Source organism: Saccostrea echinata, unplaced genomic scaffold (genome assembly GCF_033153115.1).
Source record: "Saccostrea echinata isolate AGI-Se365-2 ecotype Australia unplaced genomic scaffold, CSIRO_AGI_Sech_v1 ptg000025l, whole genome shotgun sequence".
Taxonomy (NCBI): Eukaryota; Metazoa; Mollusca; class Bivalvia; order Ostreida; family Ostreidae; genus Saccostrea; species Saccostrea echinata.
The window spans coordinates 4,853,796-4,872,320 of record NW_026889774.1 but is presented as its reverse complement, the minus strand read 5'-3'; the positions used below and the strand labels follow the sequence as shown (position 1 = coordinate 4,872,320).

At 32.0% G+C, this 18,525-nt stretch overlaps 1 protein-coding gene and 1 pseudogene across 2 annotated transcripts; one reads left to right on the top strand and one right to left on the bottom strand.

The window, feature by feature from the left end:
• Window positions 1-2,448: 2,448 nt before the first annotated feature.
• LOC133192821 (uncharacterized) lies at window positions 2,449-5,775 on the bottom strand (annotated as a pseudogene).
• A 7,646-nt stretch (window positions 5,776-13,421) lies between these two features.
• Window positions 13,422-16,019, top strand: LOC133192511 (uncharacterized). 2 transcript variants are annotated; one of them, XR_009721818.1, is made up of 3 exons: window positions 13,422-13,637; window positions 13,862-13,972; window positions 14,128-14,275. XR_009721818.1 is itself a non-coding variant. In XM_061328508.1 (3 exons), exons 1-3 carry the CDS (start codon window positions 13,570-13,572, stop codon window positions 15,991-15,993), a joined length of 348 nt encoding a protein of 115 aa, XP_061184492.1. In that variant the 5' UTR covers window positions 13,422-13,569; the 3' UTR covers window positions 15,994-16,019. The 2 variants fall into 2 exon arrangements, 1 of the variants encoding a protein (XP_061184492.1); XM_061328508.1 differs by lacking the exon at window positions 14,128-14,275 and adding an exon at window positions 15,825-16,019.
• Window positions 16,020-18,525: the final 2,506 nt, after the last annotated feature.

The window sequence follows — 18,525 nt, the reverse complement described above, 5'->3', positions numbered from 1 at the left end:
TATTTTGAAAAGAACTTCTACATGAAAAAAATAATTTTTTTGCTCTGGCCTCCATTCGATATATAGATTTATCGACGACGTTTAACAATTTAAAACATTTATTTCCATTCCTACGTTGATTCTATATATCCATTTATACTCGAAACAGAAGAATCTGACGTTTCTGTTACATATTTGAATGTTTACTAGAGAAATACATTGATGGCAAACTGACAACTAAATCTTTTGATAAATGTGATAACTTTTCTATCGTCAACTTCCCCTTTCTATGTAGCAACATACCTTTATCACCTGCGCAAGTTAGTCAACGCGTTTCTATGCAAATGAACTAATTAAAATGCCTAGGTGCTATACCTATTATATTGACACAGTTAAATTCTAATCCATACTTGGCACCCATGACATAATATAGCCAGTACACGTTGTGACGCCTATGTTCTTTATACACAAGATTATAAAGAACACCAAGAAAGAAGCTTAGGCGCTATGAAGGTAATACCCTATCAAATTTAACAGAAACAAGGTATAATTAGAAGCAGAATTTTCCAAGGATTGATTGTATTGCTGCACAAATATCAACAGTAACTACATGTATATGTAAAGTTTTATGTTAAAGCAGGGTAAAAGTGTACAGTCCGGTAAAAAGTTCCTAAAAGTCTAATCAAATGAGAAAGTGCATAGGATTTGTGCTAGAAGTTTATTAAACTAGAACATTCTTCTTAGCATTACACAATTTTTATGTAAAATTAAATAGGATATGCCCTTACGCCGAAGCAGTACTAGTTTTGTTGATGTGTCTTATTACCTCTAGTAGTTAGGAACAATGACGTCATATTATGACGTAAAATGTGTAGTGGCTATATCACGTCCTGAGCACCAAGCATATAAAGGGAAATTAATTAAACTCTCTCTGTATATATATATATATATATATATATATATATATATATATATATATATATATATATATATATATATATATATATATATATATATATATATATATATATATATATATATATATATATATATATATATATATATATATATATATATATATATTTGCTGTGTTTTTCTACTAAGCCAACTGTGAAATTGATTTGAAAGCATTTTTGTGTATACTCACGCGGAGAAATATACACAGAGAAACTCGCGCTAAAGTGACATCACAATGAGGCTACAGAGAAAACAATAAAAAAAATGACGATAGAGGGCAGCGAGAAATTAAGAAATGTTTTTAAGTTTAGTGTGAGTTATTGGTGAGTAAATCACATAGACTTGCACGTAGGCATATATATGAAATATGCCTACGTGACAAGTCTGTGTGATTTACACACCAATAACTCACACAAAACTTTCCTCATATATATATATATATATATATATATATATATATATATATATATATATATATATATATATATATATATATATATATATATATAATGCCTTTATCATTAGTTCCTTTGCTTAGAGACGCCTAAACTTTGCATTAACTCATATAAGTTGATATAGAGTTTATGTCTCCTAGTTGATTCGATACGTATGAGCATGTTATACGTACGATCATTTTCTAAAACGAGGCAGATTAGTAACAAATAAGTTGATGATACAAAGATATCAACAATCTCTTTTAAAATTTTTTGGTCGATACAATGACGTTGTTTGCAAATATGTCGAATGTTGACTGACGATTTTTTTTTTATACAAATTGTTAGGCCATTATTTTCACAAATGCATTGTCTACGGATTATCCTTTTATCCGATCATGACGAAGAGCACACGGTGGGGGGGGGGGGGGGGGAGGGATCGGCCAGCAGGGGATGCTTACTCTTCAATGGCACCTGATCCCAACTCTGTTTTCAGAGCTCCGTGTTGGTTTTGCTCATAATTTACATTGTTTAATTGGACTTCGAGAATGATCCCTCTTCTCTATCTTCACATTTCATTGTTACTCAACAATCAACCTAGTTTATTAGAACATCAACTAATACAGGAAATTAAAAGAATGTGTTAATAATATATTCATACGAATAAGCATATATTCACTTTAATATACAGTATTTCCACCTTCAATTTAAGAGGAATATAAACGAACAGCGATATGATTGTACTATATACTAAAATGTATTTCGCCTTTTACAGTAGATACTGTAAATCACTTTTTATATGATAACATTATTAATTTTTAAATTGCTTTCCAAATGATATTGTAAATTATAATAGTACCCATCATACAGTTAGTTGCAGATCTTTACAGTCGACTAGAAAAGCAAATGACCAAGTAAACTTTAATCATCAGTGGGTTAATTTCTTGTATTCCTTGTCTTTGTTTTGTTTTTTCTTTATTTCCCATTAATTTATAAGTAATTAAATATGCATTCTGCAACCGTTCTCTATTAAAATTCTAATTAGATTGTAAGATAGAGATAGAGATTTAGTTTGTTTCTACTGGAACTGTTTTCTAGTTTGGTCCTTGTTTATTTTCTTTTGATAGGTTGTGTGGGTAAGTATAAAGTCCACAATTTCTACAACAGACAGGAAACTGGCTCCCAGGAAAAGCCCCATGGTTCCTCCAATATCACCTGTAGAAAAACACGGTTCTAATGCCATTATCTCCATAATAAACGATAATAATTCAACAGTTGTTGTCATTTCTGGATAAAGGTTTATTTAATAAGTACTCTATCAAATTGACAGACTATTCCTTTTCATTTGTTGTATAAATGATTTTGATTTTCATCAATGATGATATTTCAATTGGAAAAAAAGTGTCCAGGATGATTGCCTTTTTCTAATATAAATAATATACTGTAAGTCGTTTTAATTCTATGGCGCTGAAATTTCACGACTTGTTATAGGGGTACCAATAGCAATGGTTTTAATTTCGACACTTACACCAAACGGAAAACATTCCGCATGCCTGTTGCTGGTGAATTTCTTCGTAACTCATCTGGCGATAAAAAATGTCTACCTGCAGGAAATTATCTCTAGAAATCGAAAAAATAAATAAAATGTACAATAAACCACATCGCATATTTAATATATTTTGTGGTTTTAAGCCTTTTCTCTACAATAACTGTGGCGATTCTATATTGCATGTGTGTATTTTTTGTAGGTTAAGCATGCTATCTTAATAAAAGAACAAAAGCAACTCTTACTTGATAAAACTGTTGTCAATCTTCAGAGAGTCTTTATAAGGCGTCATCTCATCCACAAAATCATGCAATGCCGACAGCAACATTGAATCACTTAAGTTCACACAGACAGAAAACAGCATTGATTCGGCTACTGAAGTACAATTTTTGATCAAGTTTCTCTCGATGTCAGAAATATTAAGTCCCAAATCGCTTCCCATACTTCCTTGCATAGCTGTAATGAACTCTTGATTCTTTTATAAGTAATTTTGGTGTGACAGGAATGTTATGTGAACGAGGTGTAGAAAAGAATTTGTAATTGGAGATTTGTTTTCCTGTATCGTATGCCTCTACCAGGGATGTAAAATTAATCAAGGCAATCTCTAACACCTTTCCCTTTTTTCAACATGTTTGATGTGTCTTCATACCAAATTGCCTTGTAGGTCCATCTGTGAAATTTTTATTCGCTAGTTCGCGAATTCTACTTTCTATACTCATTATGTATTCAGCTTATCCCAGTGCAACTATATGGAAAGTGCGCTCTTCATACGCGTCGCGAGGACGCATGAAATTTTTTTAAGAATATAAGCTTGATACCTGTACAAATATTCTATCCAAATATAATGGTCTTTGATTTCTTGATATCTTTCATTAACACCAATTAAGGTTTCATTAACAATTTCCTTTAAGTTAACAAGGACTCTTTTCCGTACCACTTCCATATTGTTTAAAATGCGGCTGTGTAGAGATTGAACTTTCAAAAATCGAGCTTCTTCATATCGTGACGTCACTTCTGCTGCTTCTAATACACTTATAGATAAATTCTTTTTATCACTCTCATTTAAAATTCTATTCAAACTGTAGGCTGACATGCTGGCATATGATATATCTGTTTCAAAAAGTCTGAATTAACATGGCACTAGACAGTCACAGAGTTTGTCAGATAATGTTGGAAATGTGTCTGAGGAACGCATATATATATATATATATATATATATATATATATATATATATATATATATATATATATATATATATATATATATATATATATATAATTATTAAAGAAAAAGAAAATGCACAATTTCTTTTTTTGACCTTATACTGAATGTAATTAAAAAATTCCAAAATAAGAACCTAACTGCTATCTAACCTAAATTTGATTATCAGTAAAAATAATAATTGAATTTTTTACATTTGCTAATCAAACGTTGGGAATACAAACTGCAAGCATTTATACCTAAAACATCCTGAAGACAATCATAGAAGTTATCCAGAGTGCAAATAGGAGGAAATCCTGGAAAAGAAAAATTTAATTGGCTCTGAATGAAGTTCACTTATTGTAAAATAAACAGTGTATGATAAGTTTTGTAATTTGTTCACACATCTCAGCTAGGATTTATAACATTAAATAATACAAAATATTAATTATCTATGTATCAAGTATCATTTACCATCACACATAGCTCTATAAAATTAACCTGGCACATCCTTTAAATTTACTTTATTGCCACATGTAAATCTGATTACTTGTTAAGGTATTCAATGTATAACAACCATTTTTTGTACCTAATAAATGATTGGTCCGATTTTTAAATTATGGTAGCATTTTGAAGGTATTATCAAACAAAAGTACTCCACCAAAAGAATTTACCAAATTTTGATTATTGTACAAGTAATTGTACCTTGAATTTAACATTGAAGTCTATGGACAGCCCATGTGCTTTTAAGATATTGTATAAAGTAATTTGAATTTTATACAAATCTCTTGGTGAATATATGCATAAACTCTCTCTTTATTATAAAATGAAATAAAATGAATCATTCACCATAGATGTTTTGAAAAAATTAAATTTTTCTTCTCATCAAGGGCGGATAACTCTTAAAAAACTTTTAAGGTGCAAAATGACTGGCTTCTTACATGTTATCTGTCATGTGAATTTGGTTCATTTCACTTTCATCGTGATCTAGCAATGCATCTTAACTAGTTTAAGATGAATCAAATTTTTTTCAAAATCCCTTCATTATACACTGAATACCTTAATTAATGACTAAGAAACTTTAAATATTTACAAACCATCTTTCTCAGGCATAAACAATCACCGACATCCACAAATTGCTGCCGCCCTTTTGGTAAGACAGTCTAACTGACAGGATTCTGTTGAATACACGTCTTCATACTCCAGAGTTTTATCCTGGCAAGTGCCGTGCGGAGGAGGGAGGTTCGATACCTTTCTCAGAAATCAAACATTATGCTTTAAAGCACCTCTCTATTCTATTATGTGACATACATGTATTATTTTGTTGATGCAGGTTGTTTTGCTAAAGAAAATCTGGATTTTTACAGGACATGCCTTGTTTTCGTAACAAAGGTACATATATATGGCAGACTTGCTTTAAGTATTGAAAACTAATTCTAAATTGACGACTCCTCTCAGTTTTTATACGTATGTATTCAATTCTACGTGATTTAAGTGATAGTTGCCTAGATAAATCATTTACTTACTTCTAGTACTTCAACGCCAACAAACACATGAGCTCCTGGTGGTATAGCTTGACCGAGGGCGTGGACACGGGGAATTTCATTTCGATCATGAAGAAGAATCTTTATCCCTGCTGCATCTTGAGGTCCCGGCATATACTCATATTGTTCAATATTCAACGTCAAACTCAAACCGTTTTCAACTCCTATGAATAATATGAGGTTATTTCAGACAAATTAATAAAACAAGGAAAAACAATAACTGTGCTAGAGAAAAATCAATGTCCCATGTGCAAGTAAAACTAAAAGTATATAAAACAAATTGAATTTCCTTTTTTTTTTATTACATTTCCACATCTTTTCTCTAATTGCATAATCAATACACATTTTTTTATATAAAAAATGCATGTTAGAATAAAGAATAGTTTTGAATTCAGCATTGTGTACATGACTTGCATTATGTTTCATTACCCGGAGATGTTACAAAGCCATCAAGCCCGTAGGTTTTGAACGTATAACAAACTTCATGGTCGGTAACCGTCGTATGTATGTCCATATCATGAACAAATTTGCCTTTCCATATATACTGACTAGAAAAAAGGAAAAGATTTTGGATCATTATCTTACATTGCCGAATAAGAAGATTTGATATATTTGTACAAATCAATTCGTAGCACATGTATATACATCATATCATTCTTTTGTTGTGTGCCCTTCTTTAAAAATTTTCTTTCATATTACTAGTATAATACAGTACCTATAATACTAAATTAAACTGTGATCTAATGCATAAAACATCAGTTCTGGAATCATTATTTTTCTGTAAAAAATGACCAGGAATGAACACTAACAACGTTCGTGACTTCCTAGGACTTACAACCCCAAAATAAATAGAAATAGTTTTCATTCAGGTTTATAATAGCATGTAGGCCATGACTTCAAAACACATATTTTTGTCTTAAATCTTACATTTACGTGTATGCATTTAAGACCTCAAATAATATTTCTTTCAAACGTAAGCTTTTAACATCCTGCACATTAAAGATTAACAGGTTAAATTAATATGTTTGTGTACTCATTGCTTGATCACAACACCGGAAAATGAAGTCATTCTTCCTGTGCGAGGTCTGCAGAAATAGATCACCAAGAGAAATGTTCTCCGCAGAAAATTCCAGGAGATCAGTGCGATTGAAGGATTTTGTAAACATCTTTTCAATAAGTTTGTATCGACCCAATGAAGCAGCCAGTGTTGCTCTGAATAAAGTATTTCTATTAAACTTTAAAACAATTAAATTGCATATCAATATGCATCATTTTTCTAATGCAGTTTTACAATTGCAAATGCCTTTAATAGTATAATTCCTTTGTTACTCAATTCATTAAAAGAAGCAAATCGAGATAGTATTTGATTGATCCTTGATAAGGAATTTGATCATTCAAAATTATGATGTATACTAAATGAGAAAGTAAAAAATAAATTTTGAATCGCCTATAATTCATGATCTGGTGTTGGTTATACATGTACTTTTAATGAAATGACTCAAAGTGTTCAAAGTTGCGCATGTTCTTGTATTATCTTACCGCAAGGATACCATAGAGATTTATTTTAAGTCCATTCCCCTTTTCACCATGCATGTATTATCTACCTTTTACAAATTTATTCTTTATTAATATTGATATTTTTTTCAAACGATACAAATCTGAATGAATCTGACAGCATTGTACCCAATATTGAAACAACAAAATCCCTATTTATGTGAAATTTAAAATGGTGTTTAAAGATTCAGATGATTCTGAACATTGACAAATCAAAGTAATTTTGTCTATGCGACAGAACAAAATAGTCCAAGCTTAGATATTCCAGCTTAATACAACAATTTTTGGAAGAAGAATTTAAAACCTGGAAACGTTGAAGTTGCAACCTCGTAGTTGTGTTGGTAATTCAATATTTATCATGCTCAAAAGTCCAATTACATGTAAACAATTATACAAATTGAGAGCAACGAAAACACAAACCTCTGAAACCATCAGAGATGGAATCAAGCCGTGGTGGAGTGATGCCGTGGTGCATCCCTGTCTAACAGTCACACCCGCCCTGAACCCTTTGTTCTGATTGAGTTAACAGAGCCATCCATAGACAATTCAGTATGAAAATAAGGGCCTAGAAATTTGTTTTAAAAATTCACTTAATATTCTACCTAACGACAGGTTGTGTTTTCAAAACCTGTCATTGTATTGAGTATAGAATGCTGACATTGAAAGGATTATGGATACCCTTGTATCATCAAATTATTTATCAGTAGTCCGTGTCGATTGAGACGTTTTTCGAAGTCATCATGTTTATCAGGAAGTTTAGTTGCTAGTTTGCCTTTAATGTCTTTCTCTAGTAAAAAAAAAATCAGAAAAAATGAAACAGATGTGTCAGACTCCGTGGCGCTTTTTATTCCCAGGTAAGTAGGACTTATCTATTCAACGTATGAATGAAAACCATTTTTGTTAATTAATATTTTGAAACGTCGTCGATCCATTGAAATGTCAAATTGAAGACGTACATTTTGTCCTCAATTAATTGTTGTATTAAAGTTTTGAGGTAATGATCTGAACAAAGCATTGAAAAACTCCTTGAATTAAAAAAAATGATTGCTACAATTATAATTATTTGACACGGCTTCAGGTGGGCCATCATAACCTTTGTTTTAGAAGCTAGTTTAATTCTAAAAATTATAGTTAATTAATGTGTATTTTAATGTGCAATTTTTATGCTGTGAACCCGTAATATCTCCAGGATATTTTTACTTTTTATAGTTAGGATTTCTATTCCCTTCGTTCAGAATTCAATTTAAATCTGTTACCAAAATGATTCTGTTTAAAACCCTTTAATATTCGGTCATACATATATAGATACACTACCAATAAGTATAAATTTGTGCTTTTCCGGTTCCCGTTTTTTTTTTTAAAGAAAACTTTTCCTCGAGCTCGTATTTTTCCCTTTGCGTATTGCGTATTGTGTATCATTACATTTTGACTTCCATTCGTTTCCTAATATACTATTTTACATTATTAATAAATAAGAAAATTATCATTATATGCATATCTTTGAATGTTTTGTAAATTTATATGTAATATATTGTTAAAAATTATCATTATATGCATATCTTTGACTGTTTTTATACATTTATATTTATGTTGTTACAGATTTCAGAAAACTCGGGGGAAGAATATAGTACCTCATACAAATAGAAAAAATTCCATAAATAATAACAGCATACATGTAAATGTATTTTGAAACCTCGTCGATCTATTGAAATGTTAAATTGAAGACATACATTTCGAAGAAGTCGAAAATGTGAACAATTTACAGACAGATGGACGCAGGTCAAAGATCACTTGAGCTTTCATCTCTGGTGAGCTAAAAAGCTTTATTCAATTCAGTATTGGAATTATCAAGGGTATTACATTCCATTTTTAACATAGTTTTTTAATCACCTAGGTAATTAATCCATTGAATCAATTCATCTATAAAACTTTGGGATATAAAACTTTTTGTTGGTGTACATCAGATTTATGAGAGTGTTAAAGTTAAAAAAAAGATTCATACTTGAATGCGTTTTGGTTACAGATCGTGACTGCCGAAAACTCCAGTGTCCTGTTGAGTTGACTTTTACATTTACAGTGTCGGGGTATGAATAAAAGTATATGATTCTGTCAATTATCTGATAAATCAAAACAGCCAGACAAACCAATAGGAGAAGCAACCAGAATAACCTAAAACAAAAAATAAATAAAATTCCCATGGACCACAACGCTCACTATATCAACCCTACTGGTTTTTAGAAGATTCTTAATTTCTTTTTTTTCTTTTGATTCTCATGAAAACTATAAACAAATATTGTGGCAAAGCACCAAGGGGACATGTCTCAACCTTACTTGAATTCATACAACACTGGTATGCTTTAACATCAATAAGACTAATACAACCTGGCTATTGTGGAACAGACTTTTAAAGTATTAACTCTTTGAAGCTTTGCTAGAGTTCACTTAGAAATGCTTGAAATTATGTTCATTTCTGCTAGAGTGTGTGGTAATCCCTGCTCTGGACTTGGCATTTCTAAACAACAAGTGTGTGGACATCTCTGCTTGTTGCTGCACAAGATCAGGTGTGTGGACTTCCTTGCCTGGATCTTGTGGCAGACCCCGGGTGTGCGAACATCCGTGACAGTGTCTAATTAGAATCAATTCATAAGTAACAAGTGTGTGGTCATCCCTGCTTGTCGCTGCGCAAGGGCAGGTGTGTGGACATACCTTCTTGTCCCTTTTGGAAGTGTGCTGATGTGAGGACTTCCCTGCCAGGGTACTTGTTCGCTGACAGTTAAAATCCTATATACGCGCAGTACCTAGTGATTAAAACTGCGCATTGTAAACATTTGCAGCACTTCAGGAGTATCTGTTTTATCACGGATACGAGCCCACGGGGGTTCACAGGTAGTGACCTCCCTTGCACGTTACAGTTGGGTCATGATTAAATTAAGTCATATGCAAACATCGATCCTTGATTAATTCACGTTTGCTCAAATCAAATCGACGGGATAGAATGGGGTCACTTTATTGCATTAATTTAAGGTTTAAGATGAATACCTATTAGGAAAAATCTTTTAAAATCTCTTTAAGTGCACACTTGGTAGTGTATTATCACAAAAGGTGATCAGTGTTTTAGGGAATATATATAGGACATAAAAAATTCAAAAATAGCAGGACCACTTAAATCATATTAATAGACAAACAATCCCAAAATGTATGTATTCATTTTTTTTTTATTTATTGACCCTGGGGTTAGGGAGTGGCCAAAATCATGGAACAAATTTTAAAAAATACACAGAGAAAACATCAAAGGTCCTCAAGCTATAGAAAGTAAACCGACTAGTTATGTCAAAAAATATTCTTCAATAAGATATTTTAAAAGATTTTTTTCCCTTTGTAATCCCTTGTTAACTTTTGATCCCCTATAATCCCTCCATCCCAACCCCGGAGACCTTGATTTGAACAAACTTAAATCTGCACTGAGGATACCTTTATAATTTATATAGCTGACTAACCTATGCGCAGAATGACAAGAACACTTATCAATTATCAATCACTTAAAATTGTGCTCTACCTGAGGATGGATCCATATAAATATGACTAATTGTGGCCCTGCTGTTGTTAACAATATTTTCCCCTACATATTCTTCTGACAAACTTTGATTCACTATCATGGCCCCGCCCTCATTCTGAAGACCATGGTTTGAAGAGGCTTAATCTGCACTACCTGGGTGATGCTTACACACTAATGTGCCTAAACATGGCCCTTTTGATCTTAAAAACAAGATTTTTTTCCCAAACACCACATGCATGAATTGATTGTATCCTCTCTTGGCATTACCCTATCTCTAGGGATCTTGATTGTAAAACATTCAATTCTATACTTTGTCAGCAAAACTTGCACGTTTTTTTCTGGCTCAGTGTTCTTGAGAAGATTTTTTTAATGATTCAACTCTTTTCTAGTCCGGTTCTGGTCTTTTCTAGAATATTTCCCCTTTAAAGGACCTTCATTTAAGCAATGAACAAATTTGAATCCCCTTTATTCAACATAGGCAATTTTGCCACATATGCTCCACATATGCAATGCCCTTCATATGAGGATCATATAAGGATCATATGAGAATCATATGTATATTCAATCATATGAGTATCATATGTGGCAAATCATATGTGGATCATATGAAAACACATATGTAAATCATATGAAGCAATATACATATGATACACATATGAAAGATATTGCATATGAGAATCCTATGTATACTTTGAGAATTATCATATGAGAATCATATGAAACAGATCTGTGAGTGTTTATATATTTGTCCTTGTTATAAACAGGTAAAATTCATTTTTATTTTAATTCAATGAGATAAAAAAAAATACGTTTATTCAATGTTAATCAGTTAACACTTGAGTAATTTCATATTAAGCTTAATGTGAAAAAGTTGGTGTTATACATGTATTTTAACAAGTAGACTGCATGATTAAAAAACAATTTCAATAACATATATATCAAGGTGTGTAAATTCCTTAAGAAGCTTGGATAAAAAGGGAATAAGTAATCTATTACTCCCCCCCTCCCCCCCTCCCCCCCAAAAAAACCCTTTCATAAAATATTCAAAATTTGTTTTCTTGAAAAACAAAATTCATCAAGAATAAATTGATTTGTATTTCATCCAAAAACTGTCATGGTTGGTTTTATTTTATGAGTAAAATTAAAATCATTCCACATTTTATTTACGGACCGGTTTCGGTTTTTATCAGATGAAAGTGTACGTCATGTTTGACGTCACTTCTGCAGCAGAAGAGTTGGGTGTTGGAAAAAGTAAGTGATCTCGGATACGTTTTGAAAGACTTTTTAAAGGCTAGTTCATTGTGTTTAGATCATTTCATTACGGTTACAGATGAGTATAAACTTTCTAGTATTCTCATCACTTGTATATAATTGTTATTAAGATTAATGCAGTTCGTAAAAAGCCGATAAACCTAGGTATCAATAAGTAATTTTGTTTGTTAACGATGAATGTTTAGGCCATTTAGCATCACTTATTTTTCAGATTTGTTTCCCTTTTGTTAATAGCTACGCTTGAATATTTATCAGTTTATATTCGATATGAAAGTGAAAGTAGAAACCTTGTAAAGCAGTTAACGTAAAATGTTTGTTGAGATCGTTATTTATTCGGTTCTTTCATCAAATTAATGAGAAACGTGTTTTAAATAATGTATTTAGGAACTGGAGTTCAGTGTCACAGTGCTATTTTGTATTTTTTTTGTTCAAAGAACCAAAGCTGATTAGACTGACGATTGAACACAAAGCTGATTTGACTGACGATTTAGACCCAAAGCTGGTTTGGCAGACGATGCATGATCACAATGCAGGTAAAATAAATAAATAAATACAATAATCATCACAGTATATATAAGTAATGACTTAAACATATATCAAAAACTAAATTAATCCAACTCTTTTTCTATAGAAAAAAATCCAGGACACTAATAAATATATATAGTATGAAAACATGTGAAAATATGTAAGGCATATATTATAGAACTTGCTGGCTATAAAAACTATGAAGAACTATAAAACTATACATTATCTTCTGGGGGATAATGACTTTTAGCTTAATCAGACATTCAAGGTACTATTACATGTGTATTGAAAGTACATTATCTAATTTCATTTGATTATTTACATGTATATAAATTGACATTTATAGATTTTTTTTTCAACACTAGAGAATTTAACCTAAAGACTTGTACTCACTCTCTTTTGTAGTTTCTTTTAACTTTTAGTTGGATTAGATATATGTCTAGAAAATATTTATACTGTGTGAATATTTGTTCTATAATTTATATAGGTTCAATATACAGTCAGCCTCTCTCATTAATAAAATGGAAGAACAGACATCAATATCCTAGGCTTGCTTCAAAAAAGGGTAAGTACACCCTGTATAATAAACTTTGTTATATTTTTCCCAACAAAGTTTTAGGATATACTGGATTCACAATGTCTGTTTCTCTGCCTGTTTGTTTGTCTGTAGATTTTTTGGTCCAAAAATTGTACATTTGTATCCGAATCTATTTAATTTTTTGCAATCTGAATTAATATATACTATTTGAACATTCCAAATTCAATTGTCAAAATTTTATGATTTTATTATGAAGCATGTCTTCCAAAAGTGAAATTAATGTCTTGGAAATAATATAGGGTGTCAACAACTGTTTTAAAACATTACCTGGTAGTTTTATCATATAAATGTATACACTTTCATGTACTTTGGTTAATGATTTGGGGGTCTGCATCAAGCAGAAATGGATTATATATATTATATCAATTATTTTTTTTATATAAATTAAAAATTTGCAGAGAGAATGTCAATTGGCTTAAAGAAAGATTTAGCATCAACCCCTGGATTTCTTTTAAGGGTACAGAAGTACAGGTATGATGAATAAAATTGCTAGCTAACTATTTGCAAGAATTGAGCATTTAAGTAGATGCACTGAGCATTTAAGTAGATGCACTGAGCATGTATGTCATATTATATGAAATTAATAAAGTTTATAGTCAATATGTATAAAAGTGAACCATTTTTTCTTGAAGAATCTTAGTATGTGTTTGATGTATAGAAAAATAAGTGAAAAATGCATTGCTTTATTCATTCAGGAGATGCTCAGCAATCTGGCAAAGAAGGCTGGCTGGACATGAAATGTTATGGGGGTTATGTCTACATGTAGCTTTGGATCCACATATTACAGAAATCGCATCAGAGCAAAGGTGTGCACACATTTTATTTATATATGTTACATATCATCCTAAGAAGTATTAAAGTCTATTGCTAAATTGAATTACCTCATCAAAACAAAAGTTTGCACTGCATTCCATTTAAGCTATACATTGTGAATTGAATAGTTCAGAAAAAAATGTTTTAGCTGATGGGTAACAAAGAAGTTGATGTAGAGGGTCCCTCCATTAAGTCTCTACATAATTATCGATGAAAATGTTTCCTTCCTTCTACAATTATGCTAACAAATCCAGAGAGGGAATACTTCACACTGATGCTAGTATGATGCTAGTATGAAAACAGTAAGAGTCAACATTTTAAATTGTAAAAATATTGATGTTAAACTTTAATGTTAAAAATTTGAGATACACTGTATATATTTGTTTATTGGAAGGACATCTTTGCTAGTAAATATGATCAATGATAGAAAATTAGTTCATGTTTGTTGGATGTCACAAACAATTGTTCCAATCATATTCATCTTTAAAATCACTTGAGCCTTCAGCTCAGATGAGCTAAAAACAAGTACTTTCATTTTAAATGAAAGTACTTGTTTTTAGCTCATCTGAGCCGAAGGCTCACGTGAAGTTTTCTGATCAAAATTGTCTATTGTCCATCATCATCATTGTTGGCATAAACTTTTCACATTTATGTCTTCTTCTCCAGAACCACTGGACTAATTTCAACTGAACTTGGCAAAGAGGACCAATAGTAAGGTACCAGTAGGGGTTCAAAGTTCAACCTATAGATTATATAGGGTAAAGTCTTTAAAAATCTGCTATTCAAGAACTACCACACTAAAATTTGTGATATTATTTTGCAAACATCCCTATGCAGTGTTGTTTCAAGCTTGTTGAAACAATGACCATTAAATCACCAGTGGGGCCCCTGAAGGGTTGCAAAGTTTTACATAGTAATTTATACTTGTGTATAGGAAAAAATCAAGTCTTTTTAACAAATTCTACATTGCTACAATAGTGGGGCCTAAGGAGGGAATCTTGAGTAAATTTGTTCAGTATGGAACAAATATCAAAAAAATACTTTTGCAATTTATTCCAGCACTTTTTAGCTCACCTGAGCTGAAAGCTCAAGTGAGCTTTTCTGATCACCCGTTGTCCGTCGTCCGTCCGTCTGTCTAGCTGTCCGTCTGTCCGTCCGTCCATCTGTAAACTTTTCACATTTTCAACTTCTTCTCAAGAACCACCTGGCCAATTTTAACCAAACTTGGTACAAAGTATTCTTGGGGGAAGGGGAGTTTAAATTGTGAAAATAAAGGTCCAAGTCCCCTTACAAGGGGAGATAATCAAGAAAAGACAAAAATAGGGTGGGGTCATAAAAAAATCTTCTTCTCAAGAACCACTGGGCTAGAAAAGCTGAAACTTATGTGGAAGCATCCTGGGATAGTGTAGATTCTAAATTGTTCAAATCATGACCCCCGGGGGTAGGGCGGGGCCACAATAGGAAATACAAGTTTTACATTGAAATATATAGGAAAAATCTTTAAAAATCTTCTTCTCAAGAACCACTGGGTCAGAAAAGCTGAAATTTATGTGGAAGCATCCTGGGGTAGTGTAGATTCTAAATTATTCAAATCATGGCCCCTGGGGGTAGGGCGGGGCCACAATAGGTATTACAAGGGGGAAGTCTGGTAATGAACAGCATGGCCAAAGTTACTCAGGTGAGCGATGTGGCCCATGGGCCTCTTGTTTTGTATTGACACACATTTCACAAAAGCCACTTGTGTCAGAGTTAAGTGAGTTTGCCATTGTTGCTCAGGTGAACAATGTGGTCCATGGACCTGTTGTTATTATTATTAATGCTAATTATTTTCAAAATAATTTTTAGAGATTATTCTGTGCCACAAACAAATTGTTCAGAAAGGGGACATTGGTGGATTTGCATTTTGGGTACAATTCAAAGAATTTTCAATATGATGATGGAAGATCAGAGGGAGGACAAATGGGAAAAGTTGACAGAGAAAGAAGAGAAAAGAATTAGGAAATATCTGGAATAAATATGAATGAGGAGGATGTACTTAATCTTGTCAGACTTTGATATGCAAGGCTTTCTATATTTATATGTATACTGGAATATCATTTTGATTGTAAAATCTCATTTTAATGTATTCACTTTTTATATTTTATGCTTTATGCATAAATACATAAACATTTTCATGAAAAACTATATATATGTATATATGTATCTTTGTTCGATCGAGACACCATCCTTTGTGATTTCATACTCATTTATGTGTTAAATATGCTGTAGGTACATGTAATCTGAATTTATGATTTGTCATAAATTTACAATAGAGATTACATATATTGACAAATGTTATTGCAGATATTTCAATTTTGCTAAGGACACTTCCATGCCATATGGTATTTTTATACAAGTTCATGATCTAATTATGATATTTATTGGTACATGTATACATGTTCATTTCCTTGATCATTTTGCTGAAATCCTTTCAAATAATTTGTACTCGTTTTAGAATATGTAAAATACATGTATCGACAAATGCTACTGACTTGTTTGTATACTTTCTTTTTTAAAGTGTGCACTGTGTGATATTAGTTATTTCTGTTGATGAAGATACTTTTGGAAAATTATGCAAGCATTATCAAATATTTACAGGTATTTAACAGATCATTGGAATGTACTGAAATTTCATCTAAAGCAGAAATACCTGGTTTTCAATGTGTACAAGTGTGTATTTCCTTTTGAAAAATATGAAAAAAAACCCACATAAATGTTTCATATGATATACATATGATGCCCATTTCATATGATTCTCATATGTAAATGACTTGAAACACACTAAAACTTTTCATATGATTCACATATCTGAATCATATGTGACTCATATGATTTGCTTCATATGATTCACATATGATGCCCTTTTTTTATGATTCTCATATGAAACCAATCATATGATTCACATATGATACACATATGTGGATCATATGTGGCAAAGTTGCCTGTGAAGGCTGTTTTGTTGCTTGTTAGGTTGAAATCACTTCACTGTTTATGAAGAGGTCGAAAACCATTGCTTCAAGTGAGCTAAAAAAATGTCTCAGGTTGATGTCATTTAATCATTTTTGCAACCAGTCTTGGATATGACAGACTGTAACTCTAGATCAAAACTGGTCTGAACTTGAAATAGCTATAGTTGGATAAAACGTAAAGAGCCTAAAATAAGAGTCTAGTTTTTCCAATTTAATTAATTTCTCTTAAAATCTTATTTCTAATCAACAAACCCTGAATTTCATATTCATTATAGATGATAGAAAATAGGGTTGTAGATAATATTATTCTGTTTCATAATATGATAAGAAAAAGACAGTAGTGTAAACGATTTGATGGATTTTTTTAGTTCAGATATGAAAATCTTTCAAAATAATTCAGCAACTGTTATTGCTTTGATGTCATACATTTTGACCGCAAGAAATACAAATACATGTAGGATAAAAGGATTGACTTTTCTCATTTGACATTATGATAGGTTTGCCGTGTTCTCCATTTATCAAAACAGTTAAATTTCTCTTTTGTTACAATCGGTATCCTAGTGAGAAAAACGGTAAAGCACGCGCATGAAAGGGTAAACATAAATGTACAATAAAATAAAAATTATGCTATGGCCAGGAGGAGGAGGGCGAGTTTACCTCCACAGCTAACTCCTGAGATGCGTTGTGGCAATGTTTCGAGTTATTAATGCGTGCACTGGCAGATTACTCCACATACAAGTAACCAGGTGTTGGATCTAAGACGCACCAGCCAGTTATTGGTTGAAATTTTAGTTTATTCAACCTTTATCAATTTCTTTTCTATTAATTTTAAAAAGACAAGAGATAATTTTACCTTCTAGGTTTTTTTGACAATGGGTCCATCACAAAATGCAAACCGTGAAAAGATGCATTTTTGCCGTACTCTTGTAAACAATTGTAGAATTCCCTGAATCTCTCGGATGTAGAGATATCGTTTACAATGTCTTCCTCTTGGCAGCTGGATGTGTATGGCTTACTAAAATCGTCGAAGCATTTTTTCTGACTTCGTTCCATCGTATATCCTGAAACTTTGAATAATTTGCTTGTAAACAAATTAGCAAAGACTTTTGAGCTATCGATCCTGCCTAGCTCGTAGCATTTCTGGTCATGCACGATTCCTGCTGTCGTATATGAAAGTTTTTGCAAATTTGCAGAAAAAAAATCAGCTTTTTCTGTTCAAAATTGTCTGCAATGTGTTGTTCCGTTCGTTCGTTCCTAGTTGGTTGTCATGTTGAGGAAGGATATCAATTCCCTGCTGACCCTGATCGTCAAAAACTCAGGATTTATGCTTAACAGGGAAATGCTAAAGCGATTGAATCATGCAGCATACTATGTAACCTTAAATCCTCTCAAAGGCAGCTCAGTTGTTTGTAAGGAACATTTAACTGCAAACGACTATGTGCAACAGACGATTAAAAAAATTATATCTTGATAATAATTATATTATCGAGTATTTGGATGAGACAAACCATTTAATTACACTAAGAGGGTAAGGGGGA